Consider the following 20,595-nt stretch of genomic DNA (forward strand, 5'->3'; position numbering starts at 1 on the left):
TACCCAACCTTTAAGAAACAACCGATATAAAAAACTACTTTTACCCCTCCCTCTTCAGGTTCTTAAAAGCCCTTAATATTAATTTTTTTACTATTTTTTACCCTCATTGGATTACCTAGATTACCAAAATTGGATGGAATTTGTCCCAATTGTAGGAAAATTGGATGTGTAAAAATCTTGAAAATTTAATGTGAGCATTTTAGAAACCCAACATATACCTACTGATTGTGTGTGTAAATCCTAAAAACTTTAAAGTGAGTATTTTATCCAGATTGTAGGATCAAAATGTGTACAAAAATCTAAAAAAATTATAGCGAACATTTTACACTTCGGATTGTAGTATCCGGATGCGTACAAAATACTGAAATATTTAAAGTGTTTCATCACACATCTACATTTTTTAATTCTAACAAATTCATCCTTTAAAGTGAGCATTTTACACATCCGCGTTATACTCATCTCCTGTACTCATAGAGTTTGGATGTGATGCCACAAGTTCAAATTTTGCAATGCCTGGATACTATTTTTCTGCTGTATACGGACATGTATTGTACCATGGTTATTGGACATCATTGTGAATTCCCTTATCAACCAATATAGCAAGTTATGTGCACATTGTACTCACCATTAGGGTGGGAATAGGTGAGGCTGCCTGACAGGGCTTACGGTCTAGCCTATTTAAAGCTTAGCTCGGCCCAACTCGTTTAATGAGAGGTGAGTCATGGCTGCATCTTCTCTAATCGGTTAGTAAACATTGACTCAATTTTGAAGCTCATCAATATTATACAGTGATTTTTTATTTATTTTTTATTTCAAGATCTAAGATTATCTTTGTTCATTTTATAAATCATCAGCATATCTTTAATGTATCGTTAGGAAGTAATTTCGTTAGAGTGTGATGTAGTATGTGTCTAAATGCAGTTTTAGACTTTATTTTGGCAAAACCGTAATTTGTAGTCCCTTATTTCTAATTGCGTAATTTAGGTCCTCTATTTTGGCAAAACAATAAAAAAAAATTGAAGGATGCAAAACAAAAATTTTGGTTCTCCTATTTTTAATTATGAAATAGAGGACTAAAAATTGAGATTTTGTAAAAATAAAGGGACCAAAATTGCAAGATTAAAAATAGAGAGATCAAAATTTCGGATTTACCAAAATAAAGGGACCAAAATTGTGTAATTAAAAATAGAGGGACCAAAATTACAGTTTTGCAAAAATAAAGAACCAAAACTATATTTAAACCTATAATTGATGGTAGAATCATTTGGTATATGCACAATTACCATTGTCCTTTCTACTCTCACTTTTTTATATATGCTTTCTGCCTTGGTTGTTCAAAAAGCTTTTGTCCAAACTCTTTGTGCTCCCATGTGCCTACACACTAACAAGTATGTCTAATCTCGTGGCATCTAAATTTGAAAAAGCATATTATGTATTTGTTGGGTCATAAGAGTAGCTTAGTCGATCATTCACACTGGACCTAAAACAATCATGTAAGTTAGTAGAACATCACATTTATACCAAAAACCTTAATGCATTGATTTATAGTCCTTTAACTTATAAAATGTCTAACCCCCACTTTTTCAAAAAATGTGAAACTTCTAACTTACATTTTTTACACTAACATTTTATACTTCCAATTGGAGTTCTAAAATGGAGTTCTTTTAGAACAGTAATTGATTCAATTAAAATACTCATTTCCCTCTCATGTATTTTCTTTCTTACTGGTCAAATCATATCCAAAATAAAGAGAAAAAAAATTAGAAACCGAGTTTTTACCTTTCTTTTTCTCTCACCATATATATTGAGCTAGCAAACACCACTGAGCTAAAAATGTAGAGAAGAAAATAATGTGATGTAAGCAACTTGACTTTGAAAATTTCCATTTTAAGAAAAAGGGAAGAAGAGTGTGTGAGTCAATTTGAAACACACCCGCCAAAAGTTTCTTCAATTGTGTATGTATATATAGTTAGACAGTAGAGTATATATAGATATAATAGGTCTTTCTATTTCCTTCAACTTTGTCATAATAATACACTAAAGTACCAATTCGGTCAAATATTCAATTATTTCCTTCAAGACTTGCATACTTGCTTTTCTTACCTTTTATTTCAAAGACCTTATTTATAACCAATGTGGTTAGTTTCAATTAGTTAAAATTAAAATTTCAGTTTTTACTAACTTGCTATTCACAGCTCTATATATATAAATAACATTGTTATTCACATTTTCCTTTCTTAATGATCCATCTTGTGTATTTTTGTGAAATTTTTTTGCTGCTTTGTAATAACATTGTCATTTTCATTTTTTAATGATCCATCTAATATGTGATTCATGCATTTCTCTCAAAACAAAAAACAAAGTAATCTTTATTTTTGGAATTAGAGGGGAACTTCTCATCTTGACATGGACAGGTTTCGATTCAAATGTTGATGGGAGACAAGATGATATTTCGATGAATGGTTTAACTAGGACTTTTAGGACTTTGAAGTGCTTCAAGTTAAAGGAATTAAAAACCGCGACAAGGAACTTAATTCCAGATAATCTGGTTTTACAATTGCTGTGAAGAAGCTTAACCATGTGAGCCACCAGGAACCCAGTGAATGGTTGGTGAGTATGTTACTCGAAAATTTTACCAAAAGCTTGAGAACTAGTTGAATTCTGAAGTTGGGAAAATATCAAATTATTTTTGGAAAATTGTTTCATATAACTTCTGTAGCAAAATAGATGGTTCTTTTTTAGATATTTATAATTTAGTTTGATGTGATTTTATTATAGAGAAAAATCAACAACATGGGGCAGCTGAGTCATCCTAATCTTGTGAGACTGATTGGTTACTGCTTAGAAAATGTTGAAGATCCAAGCCTTTTTATAGCCTAAAACAACTCATAGGTAATTTGGAAGTCAAGAAAAACTTGTTTTTCATTCAAAACCCGTCCAAAAAAACGTATTAAAACTCCACTAACCGGCATAATCTTTAGTGAAACGTCACCGGCCAAAATGTTACTGAGGGTTTCCGGATTTTATAATCTGGAATGCATGAAGCTATTCTGGATTTTAAAGTCCGAACTGCATCAAACCCTTTTGTTTGGATTGTTTTCGTTGCAAATGCTTTGGAAAAAAATAGAACAAAGGTACATAACATAAATAGAATAAACATAAGACAAATAAACAGTTGAAAAAAAACCATAATAACATAAATGTTGAATCTTTCGTGCAGGTGTTTTCAAGAGGATTTCTTTGAGTTCGATCTTGCTGCCTTGCCAAATGACATATTCATCTGGTAGGCAGAAGGATCGAACTCATAGAAACCTCTTGATATTTTTGAGTTAATCTATGTATCAAGGAGGCATCAAGGAGTATCTATATATTTTTGACAGCATGCTGAGGATCTTCATCATGTTGTTATATAGAGATCTATATATTTAAAACAGCATGAGAAAAATCCTCAGCACAATGACAAAAATTTGGTCTGGTCTCTTTGGTGTGGTTGTTTGTATTTTTGACAGCATGTTGAGGATCTTCATCATGCAGTCAAATAGAGAGCTAACTCATCTATTTGCGACTGTATGAGAAAGATCCTCAGCTTAATGACAAAAATTTGCATGGTTTTCTTTGGTGTGTTTGTGTGTTTTGATGGTATTGAAGCTGAAAACCGGAGATGATGTATTTATAGAGGTCATTGGATGTTGTGGACCACATAAACTCTTGGTGCAATGTGGTCCATACAAAAGAATCCTATGCTGAGGTATTCCGGATTTCGTTTTTCGGAACACACATACGCCCTAGGCAAATCCGGATTTCGTAATCAACCCTCACCATACTCAAAGTCTCAAGTTTCCATTTGTTCATCCCAACATCGTATGTTTCCGGAATATATATTCCGGAATATATGTGTATTCCGGATTATATATTCTGGATTACACCATAAACTTTTGGCCGGTGGTCTGCACCACAAAGAAAACGTTTTTCAAATGTTTTGGACGATGATCAAGTTGAAAAACGTGTTTCTACACGTTTTTTGACCGGTATTGATGGCTTCCCCTCATTATTTTAAGCCCCCTCCCCTATAAATATGGTTCATTTCCTCAAACATTTGCACACCTTCTTCTTTCTCCTCTTCTCCTCTACAACGTGTGTTTCCATCGTTGGTCTTTCATAGAAAGAGGCCTCTTTCAGTCTGGGTGTGAGGTTGGTTTACCTGGGTGTCATGTTGACCATCATGGTCTCTTGTTCCCTAGAGGCCCCCCTATGCCCCCTCTGTCTCCCCACCAACACCAAAGCTACTGGTATGTCCTATCAGGCAGCATTGGTTTCATCTTCCCCTCCATCTTCTTTCCTCCCCCCTTCTTTCCTCTCCACCGGTGGCTAGAGCCGGTGTATTGCTTATGTAATAAGTTAAGAGTAAAAATAGATTTAGGATCTTATGTAATAAGCTTAAAAAACTTGAAAATTATTGTAATGTATTGTTCATATATTAATAAAATCAGTTGTTTTTATGTTTGTGTCTTTTTATTTATGTTTTTTTTTTAATTTTATTTGCGTTTTATTTTACGAATTTTGAAGATTAAAATTGCAAAAGTTCTGGTAAAACATGAGGGTGAAAAACACAAGAAGGGGGGGGGTTGAATTGTGTTTTCTTTTTCTCTTAAAAAATACTTCTTCTGATAAAACTTCAGAAGCAGTTTGATTGCTTCTGATGAAATGATCAGAGTCAGATTGCAGCGGAAAAGAACAGAGCAGAGAAAAGAAAGACAAAGACACAAGCAGTTATCCTGGTTCCTTCCACAACACGGAAGTAGTCCAGTCCCCCTTGCACTTCCAAGGAGATTTCACTATAATCACAAAGATTACAACTGCTCAATACTTTCTAAGTATGAGACTTCACAAAACTATGCTCAAGCACACACGCAAGAGTCTTCCAATGCTCAAGCACTAAGCAAGAGACTTCTAATGCTCAAGCACGCAGGCAAGAGACTTCTAATCAAACAAAAATACAGAGAATTGAGTTTGAATTGAACACTTGATATACAATCAGTGGTGTTCACAATACAATACAGAAAAGACTCTAGACTTTGAATTTCTAAGATGTATCAAATCAGTGCAGAAATTCAGTGTGCTTTGTAGAATCAAATTGACAGAGTTTTGGCGCTTTTGAACTTATGTATATCTCTGTTTTACTATCTTCAAGTCTTCACTCCTTTATATAGAGGCGTGAAAGAGACGTTGAGATAATCAGCACGTCTAAAGAGTCGTTTGAAATCCTTTGATTATCCACCAGTGATCCTTTGCCTGATTTGGGTGTAGTCCTTTGAAGAATAAACTTCAAATTCATTCCCATCTTGAGTTGTACAAATTCTGCAGGCATGGCTGTTGTTTTGTCTTGTAGCGTAGACAGAAAACAGAGTAGTGGAGGTAGTGGTTGTACACTTGTACTTTGTCAACTCTATTAATGAGAGACAAGTGCTCAGTGTTATCCATATATCCGTTGATACCTCCCTTTCAGTTCTTCGTTCTTCTTTGATAAGACTGAATTGAGAATCAGCAACTTTGAATCTTCAGTTTGATTAAAGGATCAAATGTAGCTTCTGGTGAAAATATTGCTTCTGATGAAAACTTTTGCTTCTGATGAAAATATTGCTTCTGATGACTTTCTGCTTCTGATGACGTCATCTCTTCAGGAGCAGTTTAGCTTCAGGAGCAGTTTAGCTTCAGGAGCAGTTTTCTTCAGATGCTCAGAATTTCTTTTTCTTTCCATTGTTCTTCCAAGACCTATTGAAATAACTTGAGTAGCCTTTGGTCCTGTACACTTGAACAATTATTAGTAATAACCAATTGACAATTTTTAATACCTTGTTATCATCAAAACTTAATAAGGTTCATTGTGAAACACATTTTGTTCCAACAATCTCCCCCTTTTTGATGATGACAAACAATAGTATTTAAAATGTTCAATTGTTGTTGATCTAATTAATAAGTTGACTACTGGGACAGAGGTTTGTAAGCTCCCCCTGAGTCTAATAGTTCTTTAAGGTGAGGTTTGTAAGCTCCCCCTAAGTTCTATTCTTATTAATTAAATTTCAATAAAATACTTATAAAATCAAATCAGAAGTATTTAAAAGAAATTTAGAAGTGGTTATAGCAGGGCTCAGTGCCTTAAAAATACTATACATTTACTCCCCCTTTTGTCATCAACAAAAAAGAATAAGAACAAAAGACAGAGTAGCAGAGCATATAACCAAATAAAAACATAATAAGTATCAGAGCAAGAAGTATCAGAGCATATGACATTAAAATCAATAAATATCATTAGAGTTAAAAAAAATAGAACATAATATTTCAGAAACAATGATAATATTTATAAATGAAGGTTAAGGTACAAAGATAAGACTACACAGAACAAAAGTAAAAACAAGCTAGAGTTGGGTGTGCAACTAAGGTTGGGCTTGCTTATACAGCTGTTCTAAGAGATACTAAGGTTGGGCCCAGCATGAATTCTTGCAGCTCTTGTGATATACTCTTCTTCAGGATAGAAAGGAGTGATGTCCAGAAGAGGTACATAATTCAGCTCTTTGTCCTTAGCTGCTTCATGCATATCATCCAAAAGCTTCTTCAGCATTGCAGAGTGAGATGACACACATTTGGTTCTGAGTTGATCCAGCAACTCATCAAAGCTCTTCTGAAGATCTATCCACTGATCATAATAGTGAATAGGAGGTGCAGGAACTGTTCTGCGAAGAATCAGTGCCTGAATCTCATCACTAAGTCTGATCAGCTGTTCCTCTATATACTCAGACTCTAGGATATGGTCAGGGATGGGTGAAGGTTCAGTTTGAGTTGTATTTGATGTGGTTGGTTGGTCAGAGGTTAAGTCTATTATAGTGGGTGAGTCTGGTTGTTGTTGTTCTGTTGTTTGATGGTCAGAGGGTATTGTTTGATGGTCAGGAGCTGTTTGGTCAGAAGCAACTTGTTCAGAGGCAGTTTGCTCCTGAACAGTTTGCTCAGGGATGGTTTGGGTTTCTGTTTGGGTTTCCAAAACAGTCTTTTCAGGAACTGTCTTAGAGGCCTTAGTGGGTGTTGGTTGCATTTCACCACCTAGATGTTTTTCTAAGTTGTGAAGGGTTGAGGATTCTTGGTGTTGGGGAGTTTCTGAAGTAGTTGCATCTGAAGCTACTTCAGAGGCTTTTTGTGTGGTTGAGTTATGTGGTGAGTTTGTTGTAGGTTCTGGGTTGGGTTGAGGTTGTTGTACACTAACAGGTTCAGGATTATCTGGATAGAGTGGATGAGTAGGAGGCAAATTGAATTTCTCACAAAGTTTAATTCTATTCTTAGAAAATTCTATTTGAGTTTGCTCCCAGTCAAGTGTTCCTAAATCTGTTAGTTTGGTAGGTTTGGTTTTAAGAAGCTTGTCTATGTGTTGGCTAAGGGGTTTGTCATCTGATTCTGTTGATGATGAAGAGGGTGAAGAGGGTAGAGATGGAATCTGAGTATTAGTTGGAGCATTAGATGGATTACCTGAAGACTGAGCTTCTGGATGAACTACTTCTGGAGCTTCTGAAGCTGGTTCTGATGAAGTTGCTCCTGAAGCTTGCTTATTCTTCAAGGCTTGAGAAAGCAGAGTTGCTCCATACTTAACAGTTTCTAACTCCGATGCTAAAGCAGCAATGTCAGGAGTAGGCACATACCCTGCAGCCTTGAGACGTTCATCCCTTTCTTCTTCATACAAAATCTTCATCCTTTTCTTCTCTGCTATCTTGGATGCAGCAACCTCCCTAGTATACTGCTCCATTTCTGCAGTCATTTCGAAGCTGGGCATGACTATGGGCTCAGAAGTTGCAGTCCTTTTTGCTTTCTTAGGGCTTGAGTCTTCATCCCAGTTCTCTTCCAGTTCTTCCAACATTTGTGCCCTTCTTCCTTCACCTGTCTTCAGATTTCTTGTTAAATTAGACCTCTTCCTTTTGATGGTCTGAAGAGCAGCTTCTCTTTTATTTTTGGGACTTGGAGGCTTTTCAGAAGCAGCTTGATCAGAAGCAGCTTGTTCAGAACCAGCTTGTTCAGAAGCAGGCTGTTCTGCTGTTTCTTGAGTACTCCTTGTCCTTTTTCTGATAAGAGGGACATCATCCAAATCCTCCACTTCCTCAAGAATGGTGGACATAGCAGATTTTTCCTTCTTAGCTTTCTTATGCTTCTGAGCACCCACCTCAGTAGCATCTTCAGCAAGGTATTCTTCCTTGGTGATCTGCTTCTTTTTAGAGTTTCTGCCTTTGGCCACAGGCAGATCACCACCATACATTTCTTCTGGGATATCTTTCAGGCTGATTTTCTTGTTGTAGCTCTTGTAGTAGTCTAAGATGTAGGCCCTCTGCACATCCAGGGGATCTTTCTTGCAGATAGGGATGTGATGAGTGACTAGATCAGATATGACATCAGATTCATGCATATCTGTATCTAGTTTCCTGCATGTTGAAATCAGCCTCATCTTGACTAGAGTTGCCCCATTGATTATTTTTCCTGTGACTGCTCCCAGCTTCTGATTATCATAAATACCCACGTCTTTCAGGGCACTTAGGAGTCCTCCTTCTTGAAAGATTATGGAGAGCAGCCTTCCATAGGGAACAAACTTCCTGTTCTCCATCTGGCTCTTCTTGAGTTCCTTGATCATGTATTTAAACATATACTTGGGAGCATTCATTGTTGTTTCCTGAGAGATGGTGTGATGCAGAAAGACTTTGTGACCAAGTGAAGGTTGATCATTTCCTCCACCTTTGGGAAAAATGTTTTCATTTTGGATCTTTAGCAGCATTTTCTTTTCCATGCTTAAGGTGCTGTAAGGCTTAGCATCCTTTGATCCGTAGATAGTGTTGTTTACTATCTCCTTCCATGGGCTTGTTCTGGGGTTAGGAATTTCTTCTCCATCGTATGTCCCAGAAGCATCCCTTCTCATGGCTTGAGCAATCACATGCTCATTGATTGTTACAGGAATCCCCATGACGTTTGATCTAATCTCAGTCCCAGTGAAGGCGAGTAGACCCATTTCTTCTCTGGTTTTTCCCTCCAAAGTAGGATCAACCAGAATCATCTGAGCTTCTTCCTGTTTAGCAGCAACTTTGTCAAACACTGAAGCTCTTACCCAGAATTGTCTGACAAGCACTTCATAAGTAGGACCGTTGAGAAGACTGAAGTAACTCATTAGCTTCTGCTTCTTGTAGAATCTTACCAAGTCGCATCCATGATGAGTTAGAGAAGTGAAATCCACAGGATTTTCCGCTTGAATGATTAGCTCCCATTCCTCAATAGACATAGTTCTTCCTTTGATTTCATAAGCAGGAGTATCTATATCCATATTCGATGAAGAACCACCGGCAGAACTTGAAGATGCCATTGATATGAAGTGGTTTTAGGGTTCTAAAGAGTTTTTGAGAGGTTGAGAGAATGCGCTTACGTTCGCAGAGGGTTGAGAAGAAAATAGAAAGTGTTTGTTGTGAAGTGAGAAGTGTGTGAAATGACTTAGTGTTTTTATTAAAACGTTTGTAATTCAGAGGGGACAAACAAACACAGCATTAATGACAAATTGGGGGCGCGTGTAAGTATGTTAAAAAGCGAATAAAACATCATTGCCCTTTTTGTTATACTCCAATACAAATAAACCACGTCAGAGACTCTTCAGAAAACTACCTTTTGGGTAATGAGACAGCTGTTACATAAAGTAACTTCCACCGTTCCCACTAACCAAGCTATTCAGAAGCAAAGAATAACACTTCTGAAGTTTTAGTGCTGACGTCATCTTCAGAAGCACATTTTCCTCAGAACCTCAATTAAGAGCTTCTGATGAACCAAAATGCTTCTGAATAAACTTCAGAACCAAACTTCTTATTCAGAGGCAAGCAATTTTTCAATCAGACACAAAATGCATGTTCAAATTTTTCTTAATAAAATCAAATCTTTCAACAGACAAAGGTTTTGTAAATATGTCAGCCCATTGATGTTCAGTATCAATGAATTGTATATCTAAAATTCCTTTTTGAACATAGTCTCTGATAAAATGGTGTTTGATTTCAATATGCTTGGCTCTTGAATGTAGAATTGGATTCTTTGACAAACAAATAGCAGCAGTATTATCACAATAAATGGGAATACTGTTAGCATTGATCTGATAGTCTTCCAACTGATGTTTCATCCAAAGTAGTTGTGTGCAACAACTTGCAGCTGAAATGTACTCTGCTTCCGCTGTAGACATAGCAATAGTTGCTTGTCTTTTGCTTGCCCAGGATATCAGATTCTCTCCCAGGAATTGACAATTTCCACTGGTTGATTTTCTTTCAATCCTATCACCAGCATAATCAGCATCACAGAATCCAATCAACTTATAATCTAGGGATTTCCTATACAGGAGTCCAAGATTAGTTGTTCCTTTCAGATACCTGAAGATTCTCTTAACTGCAGTTAAATGAGATTCTCTAGGATCTGATTGAAATCTTGCACACAAGCATACACTGAATAAAATATCAGGTCTAGATGCAGTGAGGTATAACAGAGAACCAATCATACCTCTGTAAAGCTTCTGGTCTACTACTGTTCCAGTATCTTCTTTGCTTAAGGTGCAGGTTGGATGCATTGGAGTGTTCATCATTTTACAGTCTTCTAGCTTGAACTTCTTCAGAAGCTCCTTTGTATATTTTGTTTGATGAACATATACTCCTTCTTTACTTTGGTTGATTTGAATTCCCAGAAAGAATTTCAATTCTCCCATCATACTCATTTCAAATTCATCCTGCATTAACTTAGAAAATTCTTTGCAAAGAGATGCATTAGTAGAACCAAATATTATATCATCAACATATATTTGCACAATCAAAATATCTTTCTTAAGAGTCCTTCTGAAGAGTGTTGTGTCAACTTGTCCTCTTTCAAAATCATTTTTAATTAAGAAATTACTTAGTCTATCATACCAAGCTCTGGGAGCTTGTTTCAAGCCATATAGTGATTTCTTAAGTTTATAAACATGGTCAGGATGCTTAAGATCCTCAAACCCAGGAGGTTGTTTAACATACACTTCTTCTTCAATGACACCATTAAGAAAGGCACTTTTGACATCCATTTGATATAATATTATGCCATGATTAATTGCGTAGGATAGAAGTAACCTGATTGCTTCCAATCTTGCAACTGGAGCAAATGTTTCAGTGTAATCAATGCCTTCTTGTTGACTGTAGCCTTGAGCAACAAGTCTGGCTTTGTTTCTGGTTACTTCTCCTTGTTCATTCAGCTTGTTTCTGAATACCCATTTTGTTCCAATAATGTTCTTCTGAGAAGGTTTGGGTACCAGATCCCACACATCATTCCTTTGGAATTGATTTAGCTCTTCTTGCATAGCTAATATCCATCCATCATCTGAGAGAGCTTCTTCAACAGTTTTGGGCTCAATTATTGAAAGCAGTCCTATTAAAGACTCTTCTTGTCTAAAATGTGATCTTGTTCTTCTAGGACTATCTTTGCTTCCAATGATTAACTCCTCAGGATGTGAAGATTTGTGCTTGAATTTAGGTTGAATAACCTGCTGAGTGTTATCTTGAAAGTCCTCAGAAGCAATTTCATTCTGTACTTTTGAGCTAGGTTCTGCTTCTGAATTAGACTCAGCTTCTGGAGTGATTTCAGCTTCTGGACTAGATTCAACTTCTGTATACTTTTCAGAATCAGAAGGTTGATCAGATTCTGATGCATCTTCAGAATCAGTTGTACCTGCATTACTTTCACTTTGCTCTGAAGTTTTACTTCCAGGCTCTCTATCATCAAATTTTACATGCATAGATTCTTCAACACATTGTGTTTCTGAATTATACACTCTGTATGCCTTTGACCTTTCAGAGTAACCTAAAAAGATTCCTCTTTGAGCCTTGGCATCAAATTTCTTCAGATAGTCTTTAGTGTTTAAGATGTAACAGGTACATCCAAACTGATGAAAGTAAGAGATATTGGGTCTTCTTCCTTTAAAGAGTTCATATGCTGTTTTCTCCAACATAGGTCTGATATAGATCCTATTTTGAATATAACATGAAGTATTGACTGCTTCTGCCCAAAAATGTTTAGCTAAGTTGTTTTCATGGATCATGGTTCTGGCCATTTCTTGTAAGGTTCTGTTCTTTCTCTCTACAACCCCATTTTGTTGTGGAGTTCTAGGAGAAGAAAACTCATGGAGAATCCCATGTTTTTCACAAAAAAGTTCAAATGGCTCATTTTCAAATTCTCCACCATGATCACTTCTGACTTTCAAAATTTTCAATTCTTTTTCAGATTGTATTTGAGTGCAGAAGCTGCTAAACACTTCACATGCATAGTCTTTACTTTTAATGAATTTTACCCAAGTCCATCTGCTGTAATCATCAACAATGACTAATCCATATTTACTTCCATATAAGGATGCAGTGTTAACTGGACCAAAAAGATCAATATGGAGTAATTCTAAGGGTCTGGAGGTTGATACAATGTCTTTAGATTTGAACGAACTTTTCACAATTTTCCCTTTCTGACATGCACCACAAAGTGCATCTGAATGATAATCAATGTTAGGCAATCCTTTGACCAGTTGTAACTTGCTAATTTTAGAAATTAATCTCCAATTAGCATGTCCCAACCTTTTATGCCATACCCATTTTTTATCATTCATTGACAGAAGGCAAACTACCTTCTGATCAGCCAGATCAGAGAAATTTATTTTATAGACATTCTCAACTCTCTTTCCCTTGAATGTAATGGATTTGTCATCCTTGTTAACTAGTGTGCAGTTGGTCTTACTGAACGTTACATCATACCCATTGTCACAAAATTGACTTATGCTCAATAGGTTATGCTTCAGACCATCTACTAGCCACACATTATTAATTGAGATGGAGGAATTACCAATAGTACCTGTACCAATGATCTTTCCAGTTTGGTTGCCACCAAACTTCACTTCTCCTCCATCTTTCATTGTAAGGGTAAGGAACAAAGCTTTCTCTCCAGTCATGTGCCTTGAACATCCGCTGTCTAGGTACCATGACCTTTGTTTCTCTCTTGCCCTTAAGCACACCTGCATTTTTGGCCAATTCAGATTTAGGTACCCATATCTTCATGGGTCCTTTTGGGTTAGCTTTGGAGGTTTTACTTTTCCTCCCTTGTACCTTAGGGTGAATGCTGAGTGGCTTCTGATCATTCAATACTTTAGGTTTGACACCTTTTGGTATTGTTTTCTCAGAAGCAGTAGCTGCTTTGTTCTTCTGATCCTTTTGTTTTGGAATTTTAGATTCTGGTTTAATCAGATTCTGATGAACAGGTTCTGATCTTTTCAGAATTTTAATCTTTTGACTCTTAGGATCAGATTTTGTCATTACCTTGATCTTAAGATTCTCTGGCTTTGATGTGATCTTAGCCTGTGAACCTGAAGCTTCAGGTTTTGACTGAACAGCAGTTTTAGCATTTGTACCTTCAGGCACAAAGGTGGATTTCAATCCATCCTTGATACAATCACAGTAGCTCTTGAGACTGTATTCTTTGGATTTCTCCTCAGAATATCCAATCCCTTTGCCTTTGTTCTTGTATGTGCTGTAGATCATAGAAGCAACTTTGCTTCTGTCTATTCCAGCCATAATAAAATCATCCAAGGCAATCTCATGTTTATTGCCTGAACCTTTATCACATTTTTCTTGTAGCTTCTGACAAAGACTCTTGAGTCTATCTTCATATGTTGCTGATATGAGGTTAAACCCTTTGAGTTCTTCTTCAGAAGCTTTCAGTTCCAATAGAGTTGACTTTTGTTGTTTCATCAAATCAACATATTTTTCTTTTAAATCTGTCAACTCATTGGTTCTGTGTTCAAACAGTGATAAAAGTTCTTTTAGAGAATCAACAAGTTCTTGTCTAGGGATTTTGGAATATACCTCATTTTCATCTTCTGAATCTGATTCAGCTTCTGATACTGCTTCTGATGATACTGTTGCTACCAACCCAACGGCTGCCTTAGCATCATCATCAGCTTCTTCTTTATCAGAACCAGATTCACTATCCAAATCTTCCCAGGTTGCCATCAAACTCTTTTTGATTTGCTTTCTGAATTTACTGGAGTTGAAGCTTGATTTCTTGGATTTGCCTTTAAACTTCTCCTTCTGAAGATCAGGGCAATCAGCAATGAAATGACCAGGCTTCTTACAATTGAAGCATCCCTTCTGATCTTCTTTCTTGAAGTTCTTGTAGCTACCTTTCTTGCTCAAAAATTTCTTCTGCTTCCTTGCCAGATACTCAAGCTTGTTGGACAGCATAGCCATCTTTACAGATTGATCTTCATCAGAATCTCCATCAGGTGATTCTTCTTCAGATTCACTGGCTTTGTAGGCTTTGGAAGATTTTGAGGTCTTTCCTTTAGATGGTAAAGCAATGGATTTACTCTTCTTAGAGGTTTCATGCTCATTTAGACTCATTTCATGCACTTTGAGTGAGCTAACAAGATCTTCAACACTTAAAGTATTTAGATCCTTAGCTTCCTCAATAGCAGTTACTTTGGGTCTCCATCTTGAAGGTAGGCTTCTCAAAATCTTACTAACATGATCAGAAGAAACATAGCTTTTCTTCAGTATTTGCAATCCAGAAACTAAAGTTTGAAATCTTGAGTACATTTCTTCTATACTCTCATCATCCTTCATTCTGAAAAGTTCATACTGATGAACTAGCATCAAAGCTTTAGCCTCTTTTACTTTCTTGCTGCCTTCAAAGTTTGCACATAGAGAAGCAAACATAGCCTTCGCAGTAGATTTGTCACTCATTTTCATGTATTCGGTGCGAGGTATAGAAGCCACAATAATCCCTCTGATTTTGTGGTGCTTCTTGTAAAGCTTCTTCTGAGCAGGAGTATGTATTTTTCTATCTATAGCAGCTCCTTCTTCATCTAAATCCAGGTCATCAACTCCATCTTCCAGTATGTCCCATAACTCTTCATCTAATCCCATGATAAAGCTGTACATATTAGTTTTCCACCAAGAAAACTCTTCTGGATCTCCATTAAACCTTGGAGCTTTTCCAGAGTCTGTTTTCTTGTCAGCAGTATCATAGTCATGCTTGACGCTTGTGTATTTTGGAGTAACTGATTCCTCATCTCCAGACATGTTTTTCTAATAGATCTTGAACTGTAACACGGTTAAGTGCTGTGATAACAGAGCAAGCTCTGATACCAATTGAGGGTGAAAAACACAAGAAGGGGGGGTTGAATTGTGTTTTCTTTTTCTCTTAAAAAATACTTCTTCTGATAAAACTTCAGAAGCAGTTTGATTGCTTCTGATGAAATGATCAGAGTCAGATTGCAGCGGAAAAGAACAGAGCAGAGAAAAGAAAGACAAAGACACAAGCAGTTATCCTGGTTCCTTCCACAACACGGAAGTAGTCCAGTCCCCCTTGCACTTCCAAGGAGATTTCACTATAATCACAAAGATTACAACTGCTCAATACTTTCTAAGTATGAGACTTCACAAAACTATGCTCAAGCACACACGCAAGAGTCTTCCAATGCTCAAGCACTAAGCAAGAGACTTCTAATGCTCAAGCACGCAGGCAAGAGACTTCTAATCAAACAAAAATACAGAGAATTGAGTTTGAATTGAACACTTGATATACAATCAGTGGTGTTCACAATACAATACAGAAAAGACTCTAGACTTTGAATTTCTAAGATGTATCAAATCAGTGCAGAAATTCAGTGTGCTTTGTAGAATCAAATTGACAGAGTTTTGGCGCTTTTGAACTTATGTATATCTCTGTTTTACTATCTTCAAGTCTTCACTCCTTTATATAGAGGCGTGAAAGAGACGTTGAGATAATCAGCACGTCTAAAGAGTCGTTTGAAATCCTTTGATTATCCACCAGTGATCCTTTGCCTGATTTGGGTGTAGTCCTTTGAAGAATAAACTTCAAATTCATTCCCATCTTGAGTTGTACAAATTCTGCAGGCATGGCTGTTGTTTTGTCTTGTAGCGTAGACAGAAAACAGAGTAGTGGAGGTAGTGGTTGTACACTTGTACTTTGTCAACTCTATTAATGAGAGACAAGTGCTCAGTGTTATCCATATATCCGTTGATACCTCCCTTTCAGTTCTTCGTTCTTCTTTGATAAGACTGAATTGAGAATCAGCAACTTTGAATCTTCAGTTTGATTAAAGGATCAAATGTAGCTTCTGGTGAAAATATTGCTTCTGATGAAAACTTTTGCTTCTGATGAAAATATTGCTTCTGATGACTTTCTGCTTCTGATGACGTCATCTCTTCAGGAGCAGTTTAGCTTCAGGAGCAGTTTTCTTCAGATGCTCAGAATTTCTTTTTCTTTCCATTGTTCTTCCAAGACCTATTGAAATAACTTGAGTAGCCTTTGGTCCTGTACACTTGAACAATTATTAGTAATAACCAATTGACAATTTTTAATACCTTGTTATCATCAAAACTTAATAAGGTTCATTGTGAAACACATTTTGTTCCAACAAAACATTATTCCGGATTTTCAAATCCGAAAACATTTGCCAAAATTCTAACAATGCAATCCGAAAAACGAAATCCAGAGCACGGGTAAAATTGAAAAAACAATAGGGCTCGCGAGGAAAGACATAGGATGGGAAAAATAATAGTCAAATTTTAATGCATTTGTTTATGATCCTCTCACTTATAAAATGTTCAACCTCCAATTTTTTAAACAATGTGGAACTTCTAACTCATAATTTCTATGCAACATTTTATAATTCCAATTGTAGTATTGTATTTATTTTAGAATTGTAATTGATTCAATTCAAATACTTCTTTCTCTCTCATGTATTTTCTTTCTTCCTGGTCAAATGATATCCAAAATAGAGAGAAAAAAAAATTAAGAAACCGCGTCCTTTCCTTTCTTTTTGTCTCACCATATATATTGAGAGCTTCTTACTTAAATTTGATAAATGTCAAAAGATAGTCAAACACTATTGGACTAAAAATGTAAAGAAGAAAATAATGTGAAGCAACTTTAATTTTGACTTTGAAAATTTCTATTTTAAGAAAGAGCAATTATATTTGTACATCCATTCCATGACAACTTTAGTGACAATCTTGTTTTTCTCTCTTCTTATTGGTCAAAAACAATGGAGAGAGAAAAAGGAAGAGAGAGGATAAGACCATGGCGTGAGTATGAGAGAGAAAGTTGTACAAAAGTTGTCACAAATTTGTTGTACAAATATCATTTCTCTTTAAGAAAAAGGAAAGAAGAGTGTGTGTGTGTGTGAGTCAACGCTGTAATAAAATGGACTTTCTAAACATGGAAACCAGGACAACCTTACTTCTCAATGCTGTAACAATTAAGTCACCTAACATTCCATTACAAATAATGTGGGTATAGAGTTATTGCTAACTCGCTATAATAAAACTAATCAAAGAGAATTACTTTAACTCCTCTAACCTCTTTTCTTCTATTCATTTGTTTTCTTCACAAAGTTGAGAGTATCTGTCATCATCAATAACACACTGGCATGGATGGCTGCATTAGCTCAAGGGTCAAAACTGAGAGGAAGAGTCATTCATATAACGGTAATAAATAACACTGTTATTCACATTTTCATTTCTTAATTAATGACCAATCTTGTGTATGTTTGTGAATAAATTTTGCTACTTGGTATGGAAATTTGTTTTAAATTTTTGAGGGGGTAATCTGTTGTTACATTCTTGTCTCTATACAATTCATATACTTTTAATTATTGAGAATAAATCTTGGATTTAGGTAAGAAGACCGTTAGTTCAGCCAACGCAAAAAAGTTACCTTATTTCACGAGAATGTACTTAGGAAAAAAATGTAGTTCATTTATATGATTGCAATAATGTTACTAAATCTGTAATTTCTTTTCTTCTATAGTCTCCGACTCATTTTCAAAAAACAAAATTATGAGCGTAAAAGAGAATTGTATAGTTAATTCATGTTTTATTTTGATATGGACAGGTTTGAATTCAAAGGTAGATGGGAGAGAAGATGATACTATGATTGGTTTAATCAGCAATGCCACCTCTTCATGGGCTTTGAAATGCTTCACATTAAAGGAATTAAAAACTGCAACAGGGAACTTGGTTCCAGATAGTCAAGTGACCGAAGATGAGTTTTATGTAAAGGGGTGGATCGATGAGCACACGTTAGGCCCCACTAAACCAGGTTCTGGTTTGACTGTTGCTGTGAAGAAGCTTAACAATGCGAGCCACCAGGAACCCAGTGAATGGTTGGTGAGTACGTTACTTGAAAAGTTTACTCAAAGCTTGAGAACTAGTTGAATTCTGAAGTTGGGAAAACTGTTTCATATAACTTGTGTAGCAAAATAGATGGTTCTTTTTTATATATTTATAATTTAGTGTGATGTGATTTTATTATAGAGAAAAATCAACAACATGGGGAAGCTGTGTCATCCTAATCTTGTGAGACTGATTGGTTACTGCTTAGAGGATGTCTACCCAATTTTGGTATATGAATATTTGGACAAGGGAAGTTTTGACAAATGTTTGTTTAAAAGTATGTTATTAGTTTTCCTTCTTCTATTAATTATTTTCAAGTTTTTTTATTTGTCGACTTCATTTTCTAGTTAGTAGAAAATCTCATCTCAATCTACCTATTTTATATGATGCAGGGGGGTCTGATTTCCAGCCACTCTCATGGAAAATGCGAATCAAGATAGCTCTTGATGCTGCAAAGGGTCTTGCATTTCTTCACAGTGAAAAAGTGAATGTGATACATGGAGATTTCAATACTTCTAATATCCTGATTGATTCTGTAAGTGGATTCATATTGATCTTACAAGCTTTAATAGATGAAGAGTTCATATACTAGTTAGACCTGGTTTCTAAATACTTTATGTGAATAACAGAACCACAATGCAAAGTTATCCGATTTTGGGTTGGATAAATATGATGATCCGAACAACTATGCAAGGTTAAATCCGATCACATACGCAGCACCCGAGTATTCCACGACAGGTGATAACTCAATCTTCTTCAAGCTAGTGTCAACAAGTTATTGTTGCACACCATTTACCTATTTCACCATATTATAATGGTTTTCACATAGTGAATGAGTATTTGGATATAGAAGTTAATTATATATATATGTAGAATTGAGAATAATTTGTAGACTTTCATTTAAATTTTTCCAAGATACTTCAAGCTACCTCTCTTTGCAGCTGCAGTTTTCTTTACTATATCTACATTAGCTACATTTTTCCTCCCTAACTATTATTTTGGTGTTACTTTCACTATGGCCCAATAGATTTCAAGCCAATATCATGATTATTACAACTTGCCAAAAAAAAAAAAAAAAAACTACAATTGTATTCATAACATATTTTCTATTTCTCTTTTTTGTGAAGGCCACTTGACCAAAAAGAGTGATATATACGGTTTTGGGGTTCTTCTCCTGGAAATTATGTCAGGAAAACGTGCATGGGATTATGATAGGCCACGACGAGAACATAATTTAGTTGTGTGGTCGCAGCCATTACTCGTCAACAAAGACAAGATCTATCAAGTCATGGATTCCCATATAGAAGGCCAATACTCGCCGCATGAAGCAATGGAGGTGGCTCGTATTGCAATTCAATGTCTGTCTTTTAGTTCGAAAAATCGACCAAATATTGATGATGTGGTGAGATCATTAGAAAAACTTTAGGATTCTAATGATACAATGGTTCAGAACATGATACAATTTCAATATATGTTTAAATGGAGAAAACACTCCTAATAAGTATTCATCAGATTCTCTACTTTGTGGAATATAGAATCATATAAATATCAAGATTAATATTATTGAATAAATATTTAGAAATTTGGCTTCCTATATCATATTCATTGCAATGTTTATCTTGATAGAATCTATCACAAATATCAATGTATCAAAATAAATTCCTAATATAACAATAAAAATTTGGCTTCCTAATAAAACAATTTGGCTTGATAGATTCTATCACAATGTTATAGAACAAAAAGCATATTAGATGAATGGATCACTAGTTAAACTATATCTATATGGAATCAGAGGTACACTTAAATTTTTCACTAAAATAAAAAACTAGTAACAAAAGAATGTACCATAAACCTTAAAACTCTAAAACGATTAACCTCGTCCAAACCAATTACAGGACTACATAATATAAACAACCTCCTCCAACTTAATATTGGAATTATTTTAAGGAAAATGCAAGTGTCTTTAGGCGTTGTTTGAAGCATCCAAAAGTAATAACTTTTACATTAGAAATTGTATAATTATGACTTTTACATGTGTCTAACTTGTAGTTTCAAGACAAATTTTCTTTTTATGGATTTCTTATACAATGTCGTTAGGACACTTGTTAATAAGATCCTTATTTTAGTATCCCTTCTTATCCAAATTATAGAAGAAAAAAAAACACATAAATTTTAACATCAAAATGAATGAAATTATTTACTATTGTAGTATTTTAAATTTATATACCATCATGAGAAATTCAATAAAATAAAAAAGTCTTTTTCGCAATATATATTTTAAAAGTAGCTGTGAAGACAAATATGTTATTGTATTTGTAGCTGCTCTTCTGGCTGCATTAGAGAC

At 35.5% G+C, this 20,595-nt stretch overlaps 1 protein-coding gene across 2 annotated transcripts; it reads left to right on the forward strand.

The window, feature by feature from the left end:
• Window positions 1-219: 219 nt before the first annotated feature.
• Window positions 220-19,856, forward strand: LOC25489291 (serine/threonine-protein kinase BIK1). Of its 2 annotated transcripts, none has more exons than XM_024779191.2 (8): window positions 220-743; window positions 2,415-2,610; window positions 17,472-17,564; window positions 17,971-18,245; window positions 18,393-18,528; window positions 18,644-18,786; window positions 18,881-18,989; window positions 19,379-19,856. In XM_024779191.2, the coding sequence occupies exons 3-8, from the start codon at window positions 17,507-17,509 to the stop codon at window positions 19,675-19,677; spliced, it is 1,020 nt and encodes a 339-aa protein (XP_024634959.1). In that variant the 5' UTR covers window positions 220-743; window positions 2,415-2,610; window positions 17,472-17,506; the 3' UTR covers window positions 19,678-19,856. The 2 variants fall into 2 exon arrangements, with proteins under 2 accessions (XP_024634959.1, XP_013460656.2); XM_013605202.3 differs by having other exon boundaries at window positions 220-714.
• Window positions 19,857-20,595: the final 739 nt, after the last annotated feature.

Source organism: Medicago truncatula, chromosome 3 (assembly GCF_003473485.1).
Source record: "Medicago truncatula cultivar Jemalong A17 chromosome 3, MtrunA17r5.0-ANR, whole genome shotgun sequence".
Taxonomy (NCBI): domain Eukaryota; kingdom Viridiplantae; phylum Streptophyta; class Magnoliopsida; order Fabales; family Fabaceae; genus Medicago; species Medicago truncatula.

What these genes read in the sequence shown, in the direction of transcription:
- LOC25489291 (XM_024779191.2), top strand. Translation starts at nt 17,507, where the DNA reads ATGGATGGCTGCATTAGCTCAAGGGTCAAAACTGAGAGGAAGAGTCAT. An exon ending in CTAATATCCTGATTGATTCT is followed by an intron (nt 18,787 to 18,880) that starts GTAAGTGGATTC and finishes TGTGAATAACAG; the next exon opens with AACCACAATGCAAAGTTATC. An exon ending in ACCCGAGTATTCCACGACAG is followed by an intron (nt 18,990 to 19,378) that starts GTGATAACTCAA and finishes TTTTTTGTGAAG; the next exon opens with GCCACTTGACCAAAAAGAGT.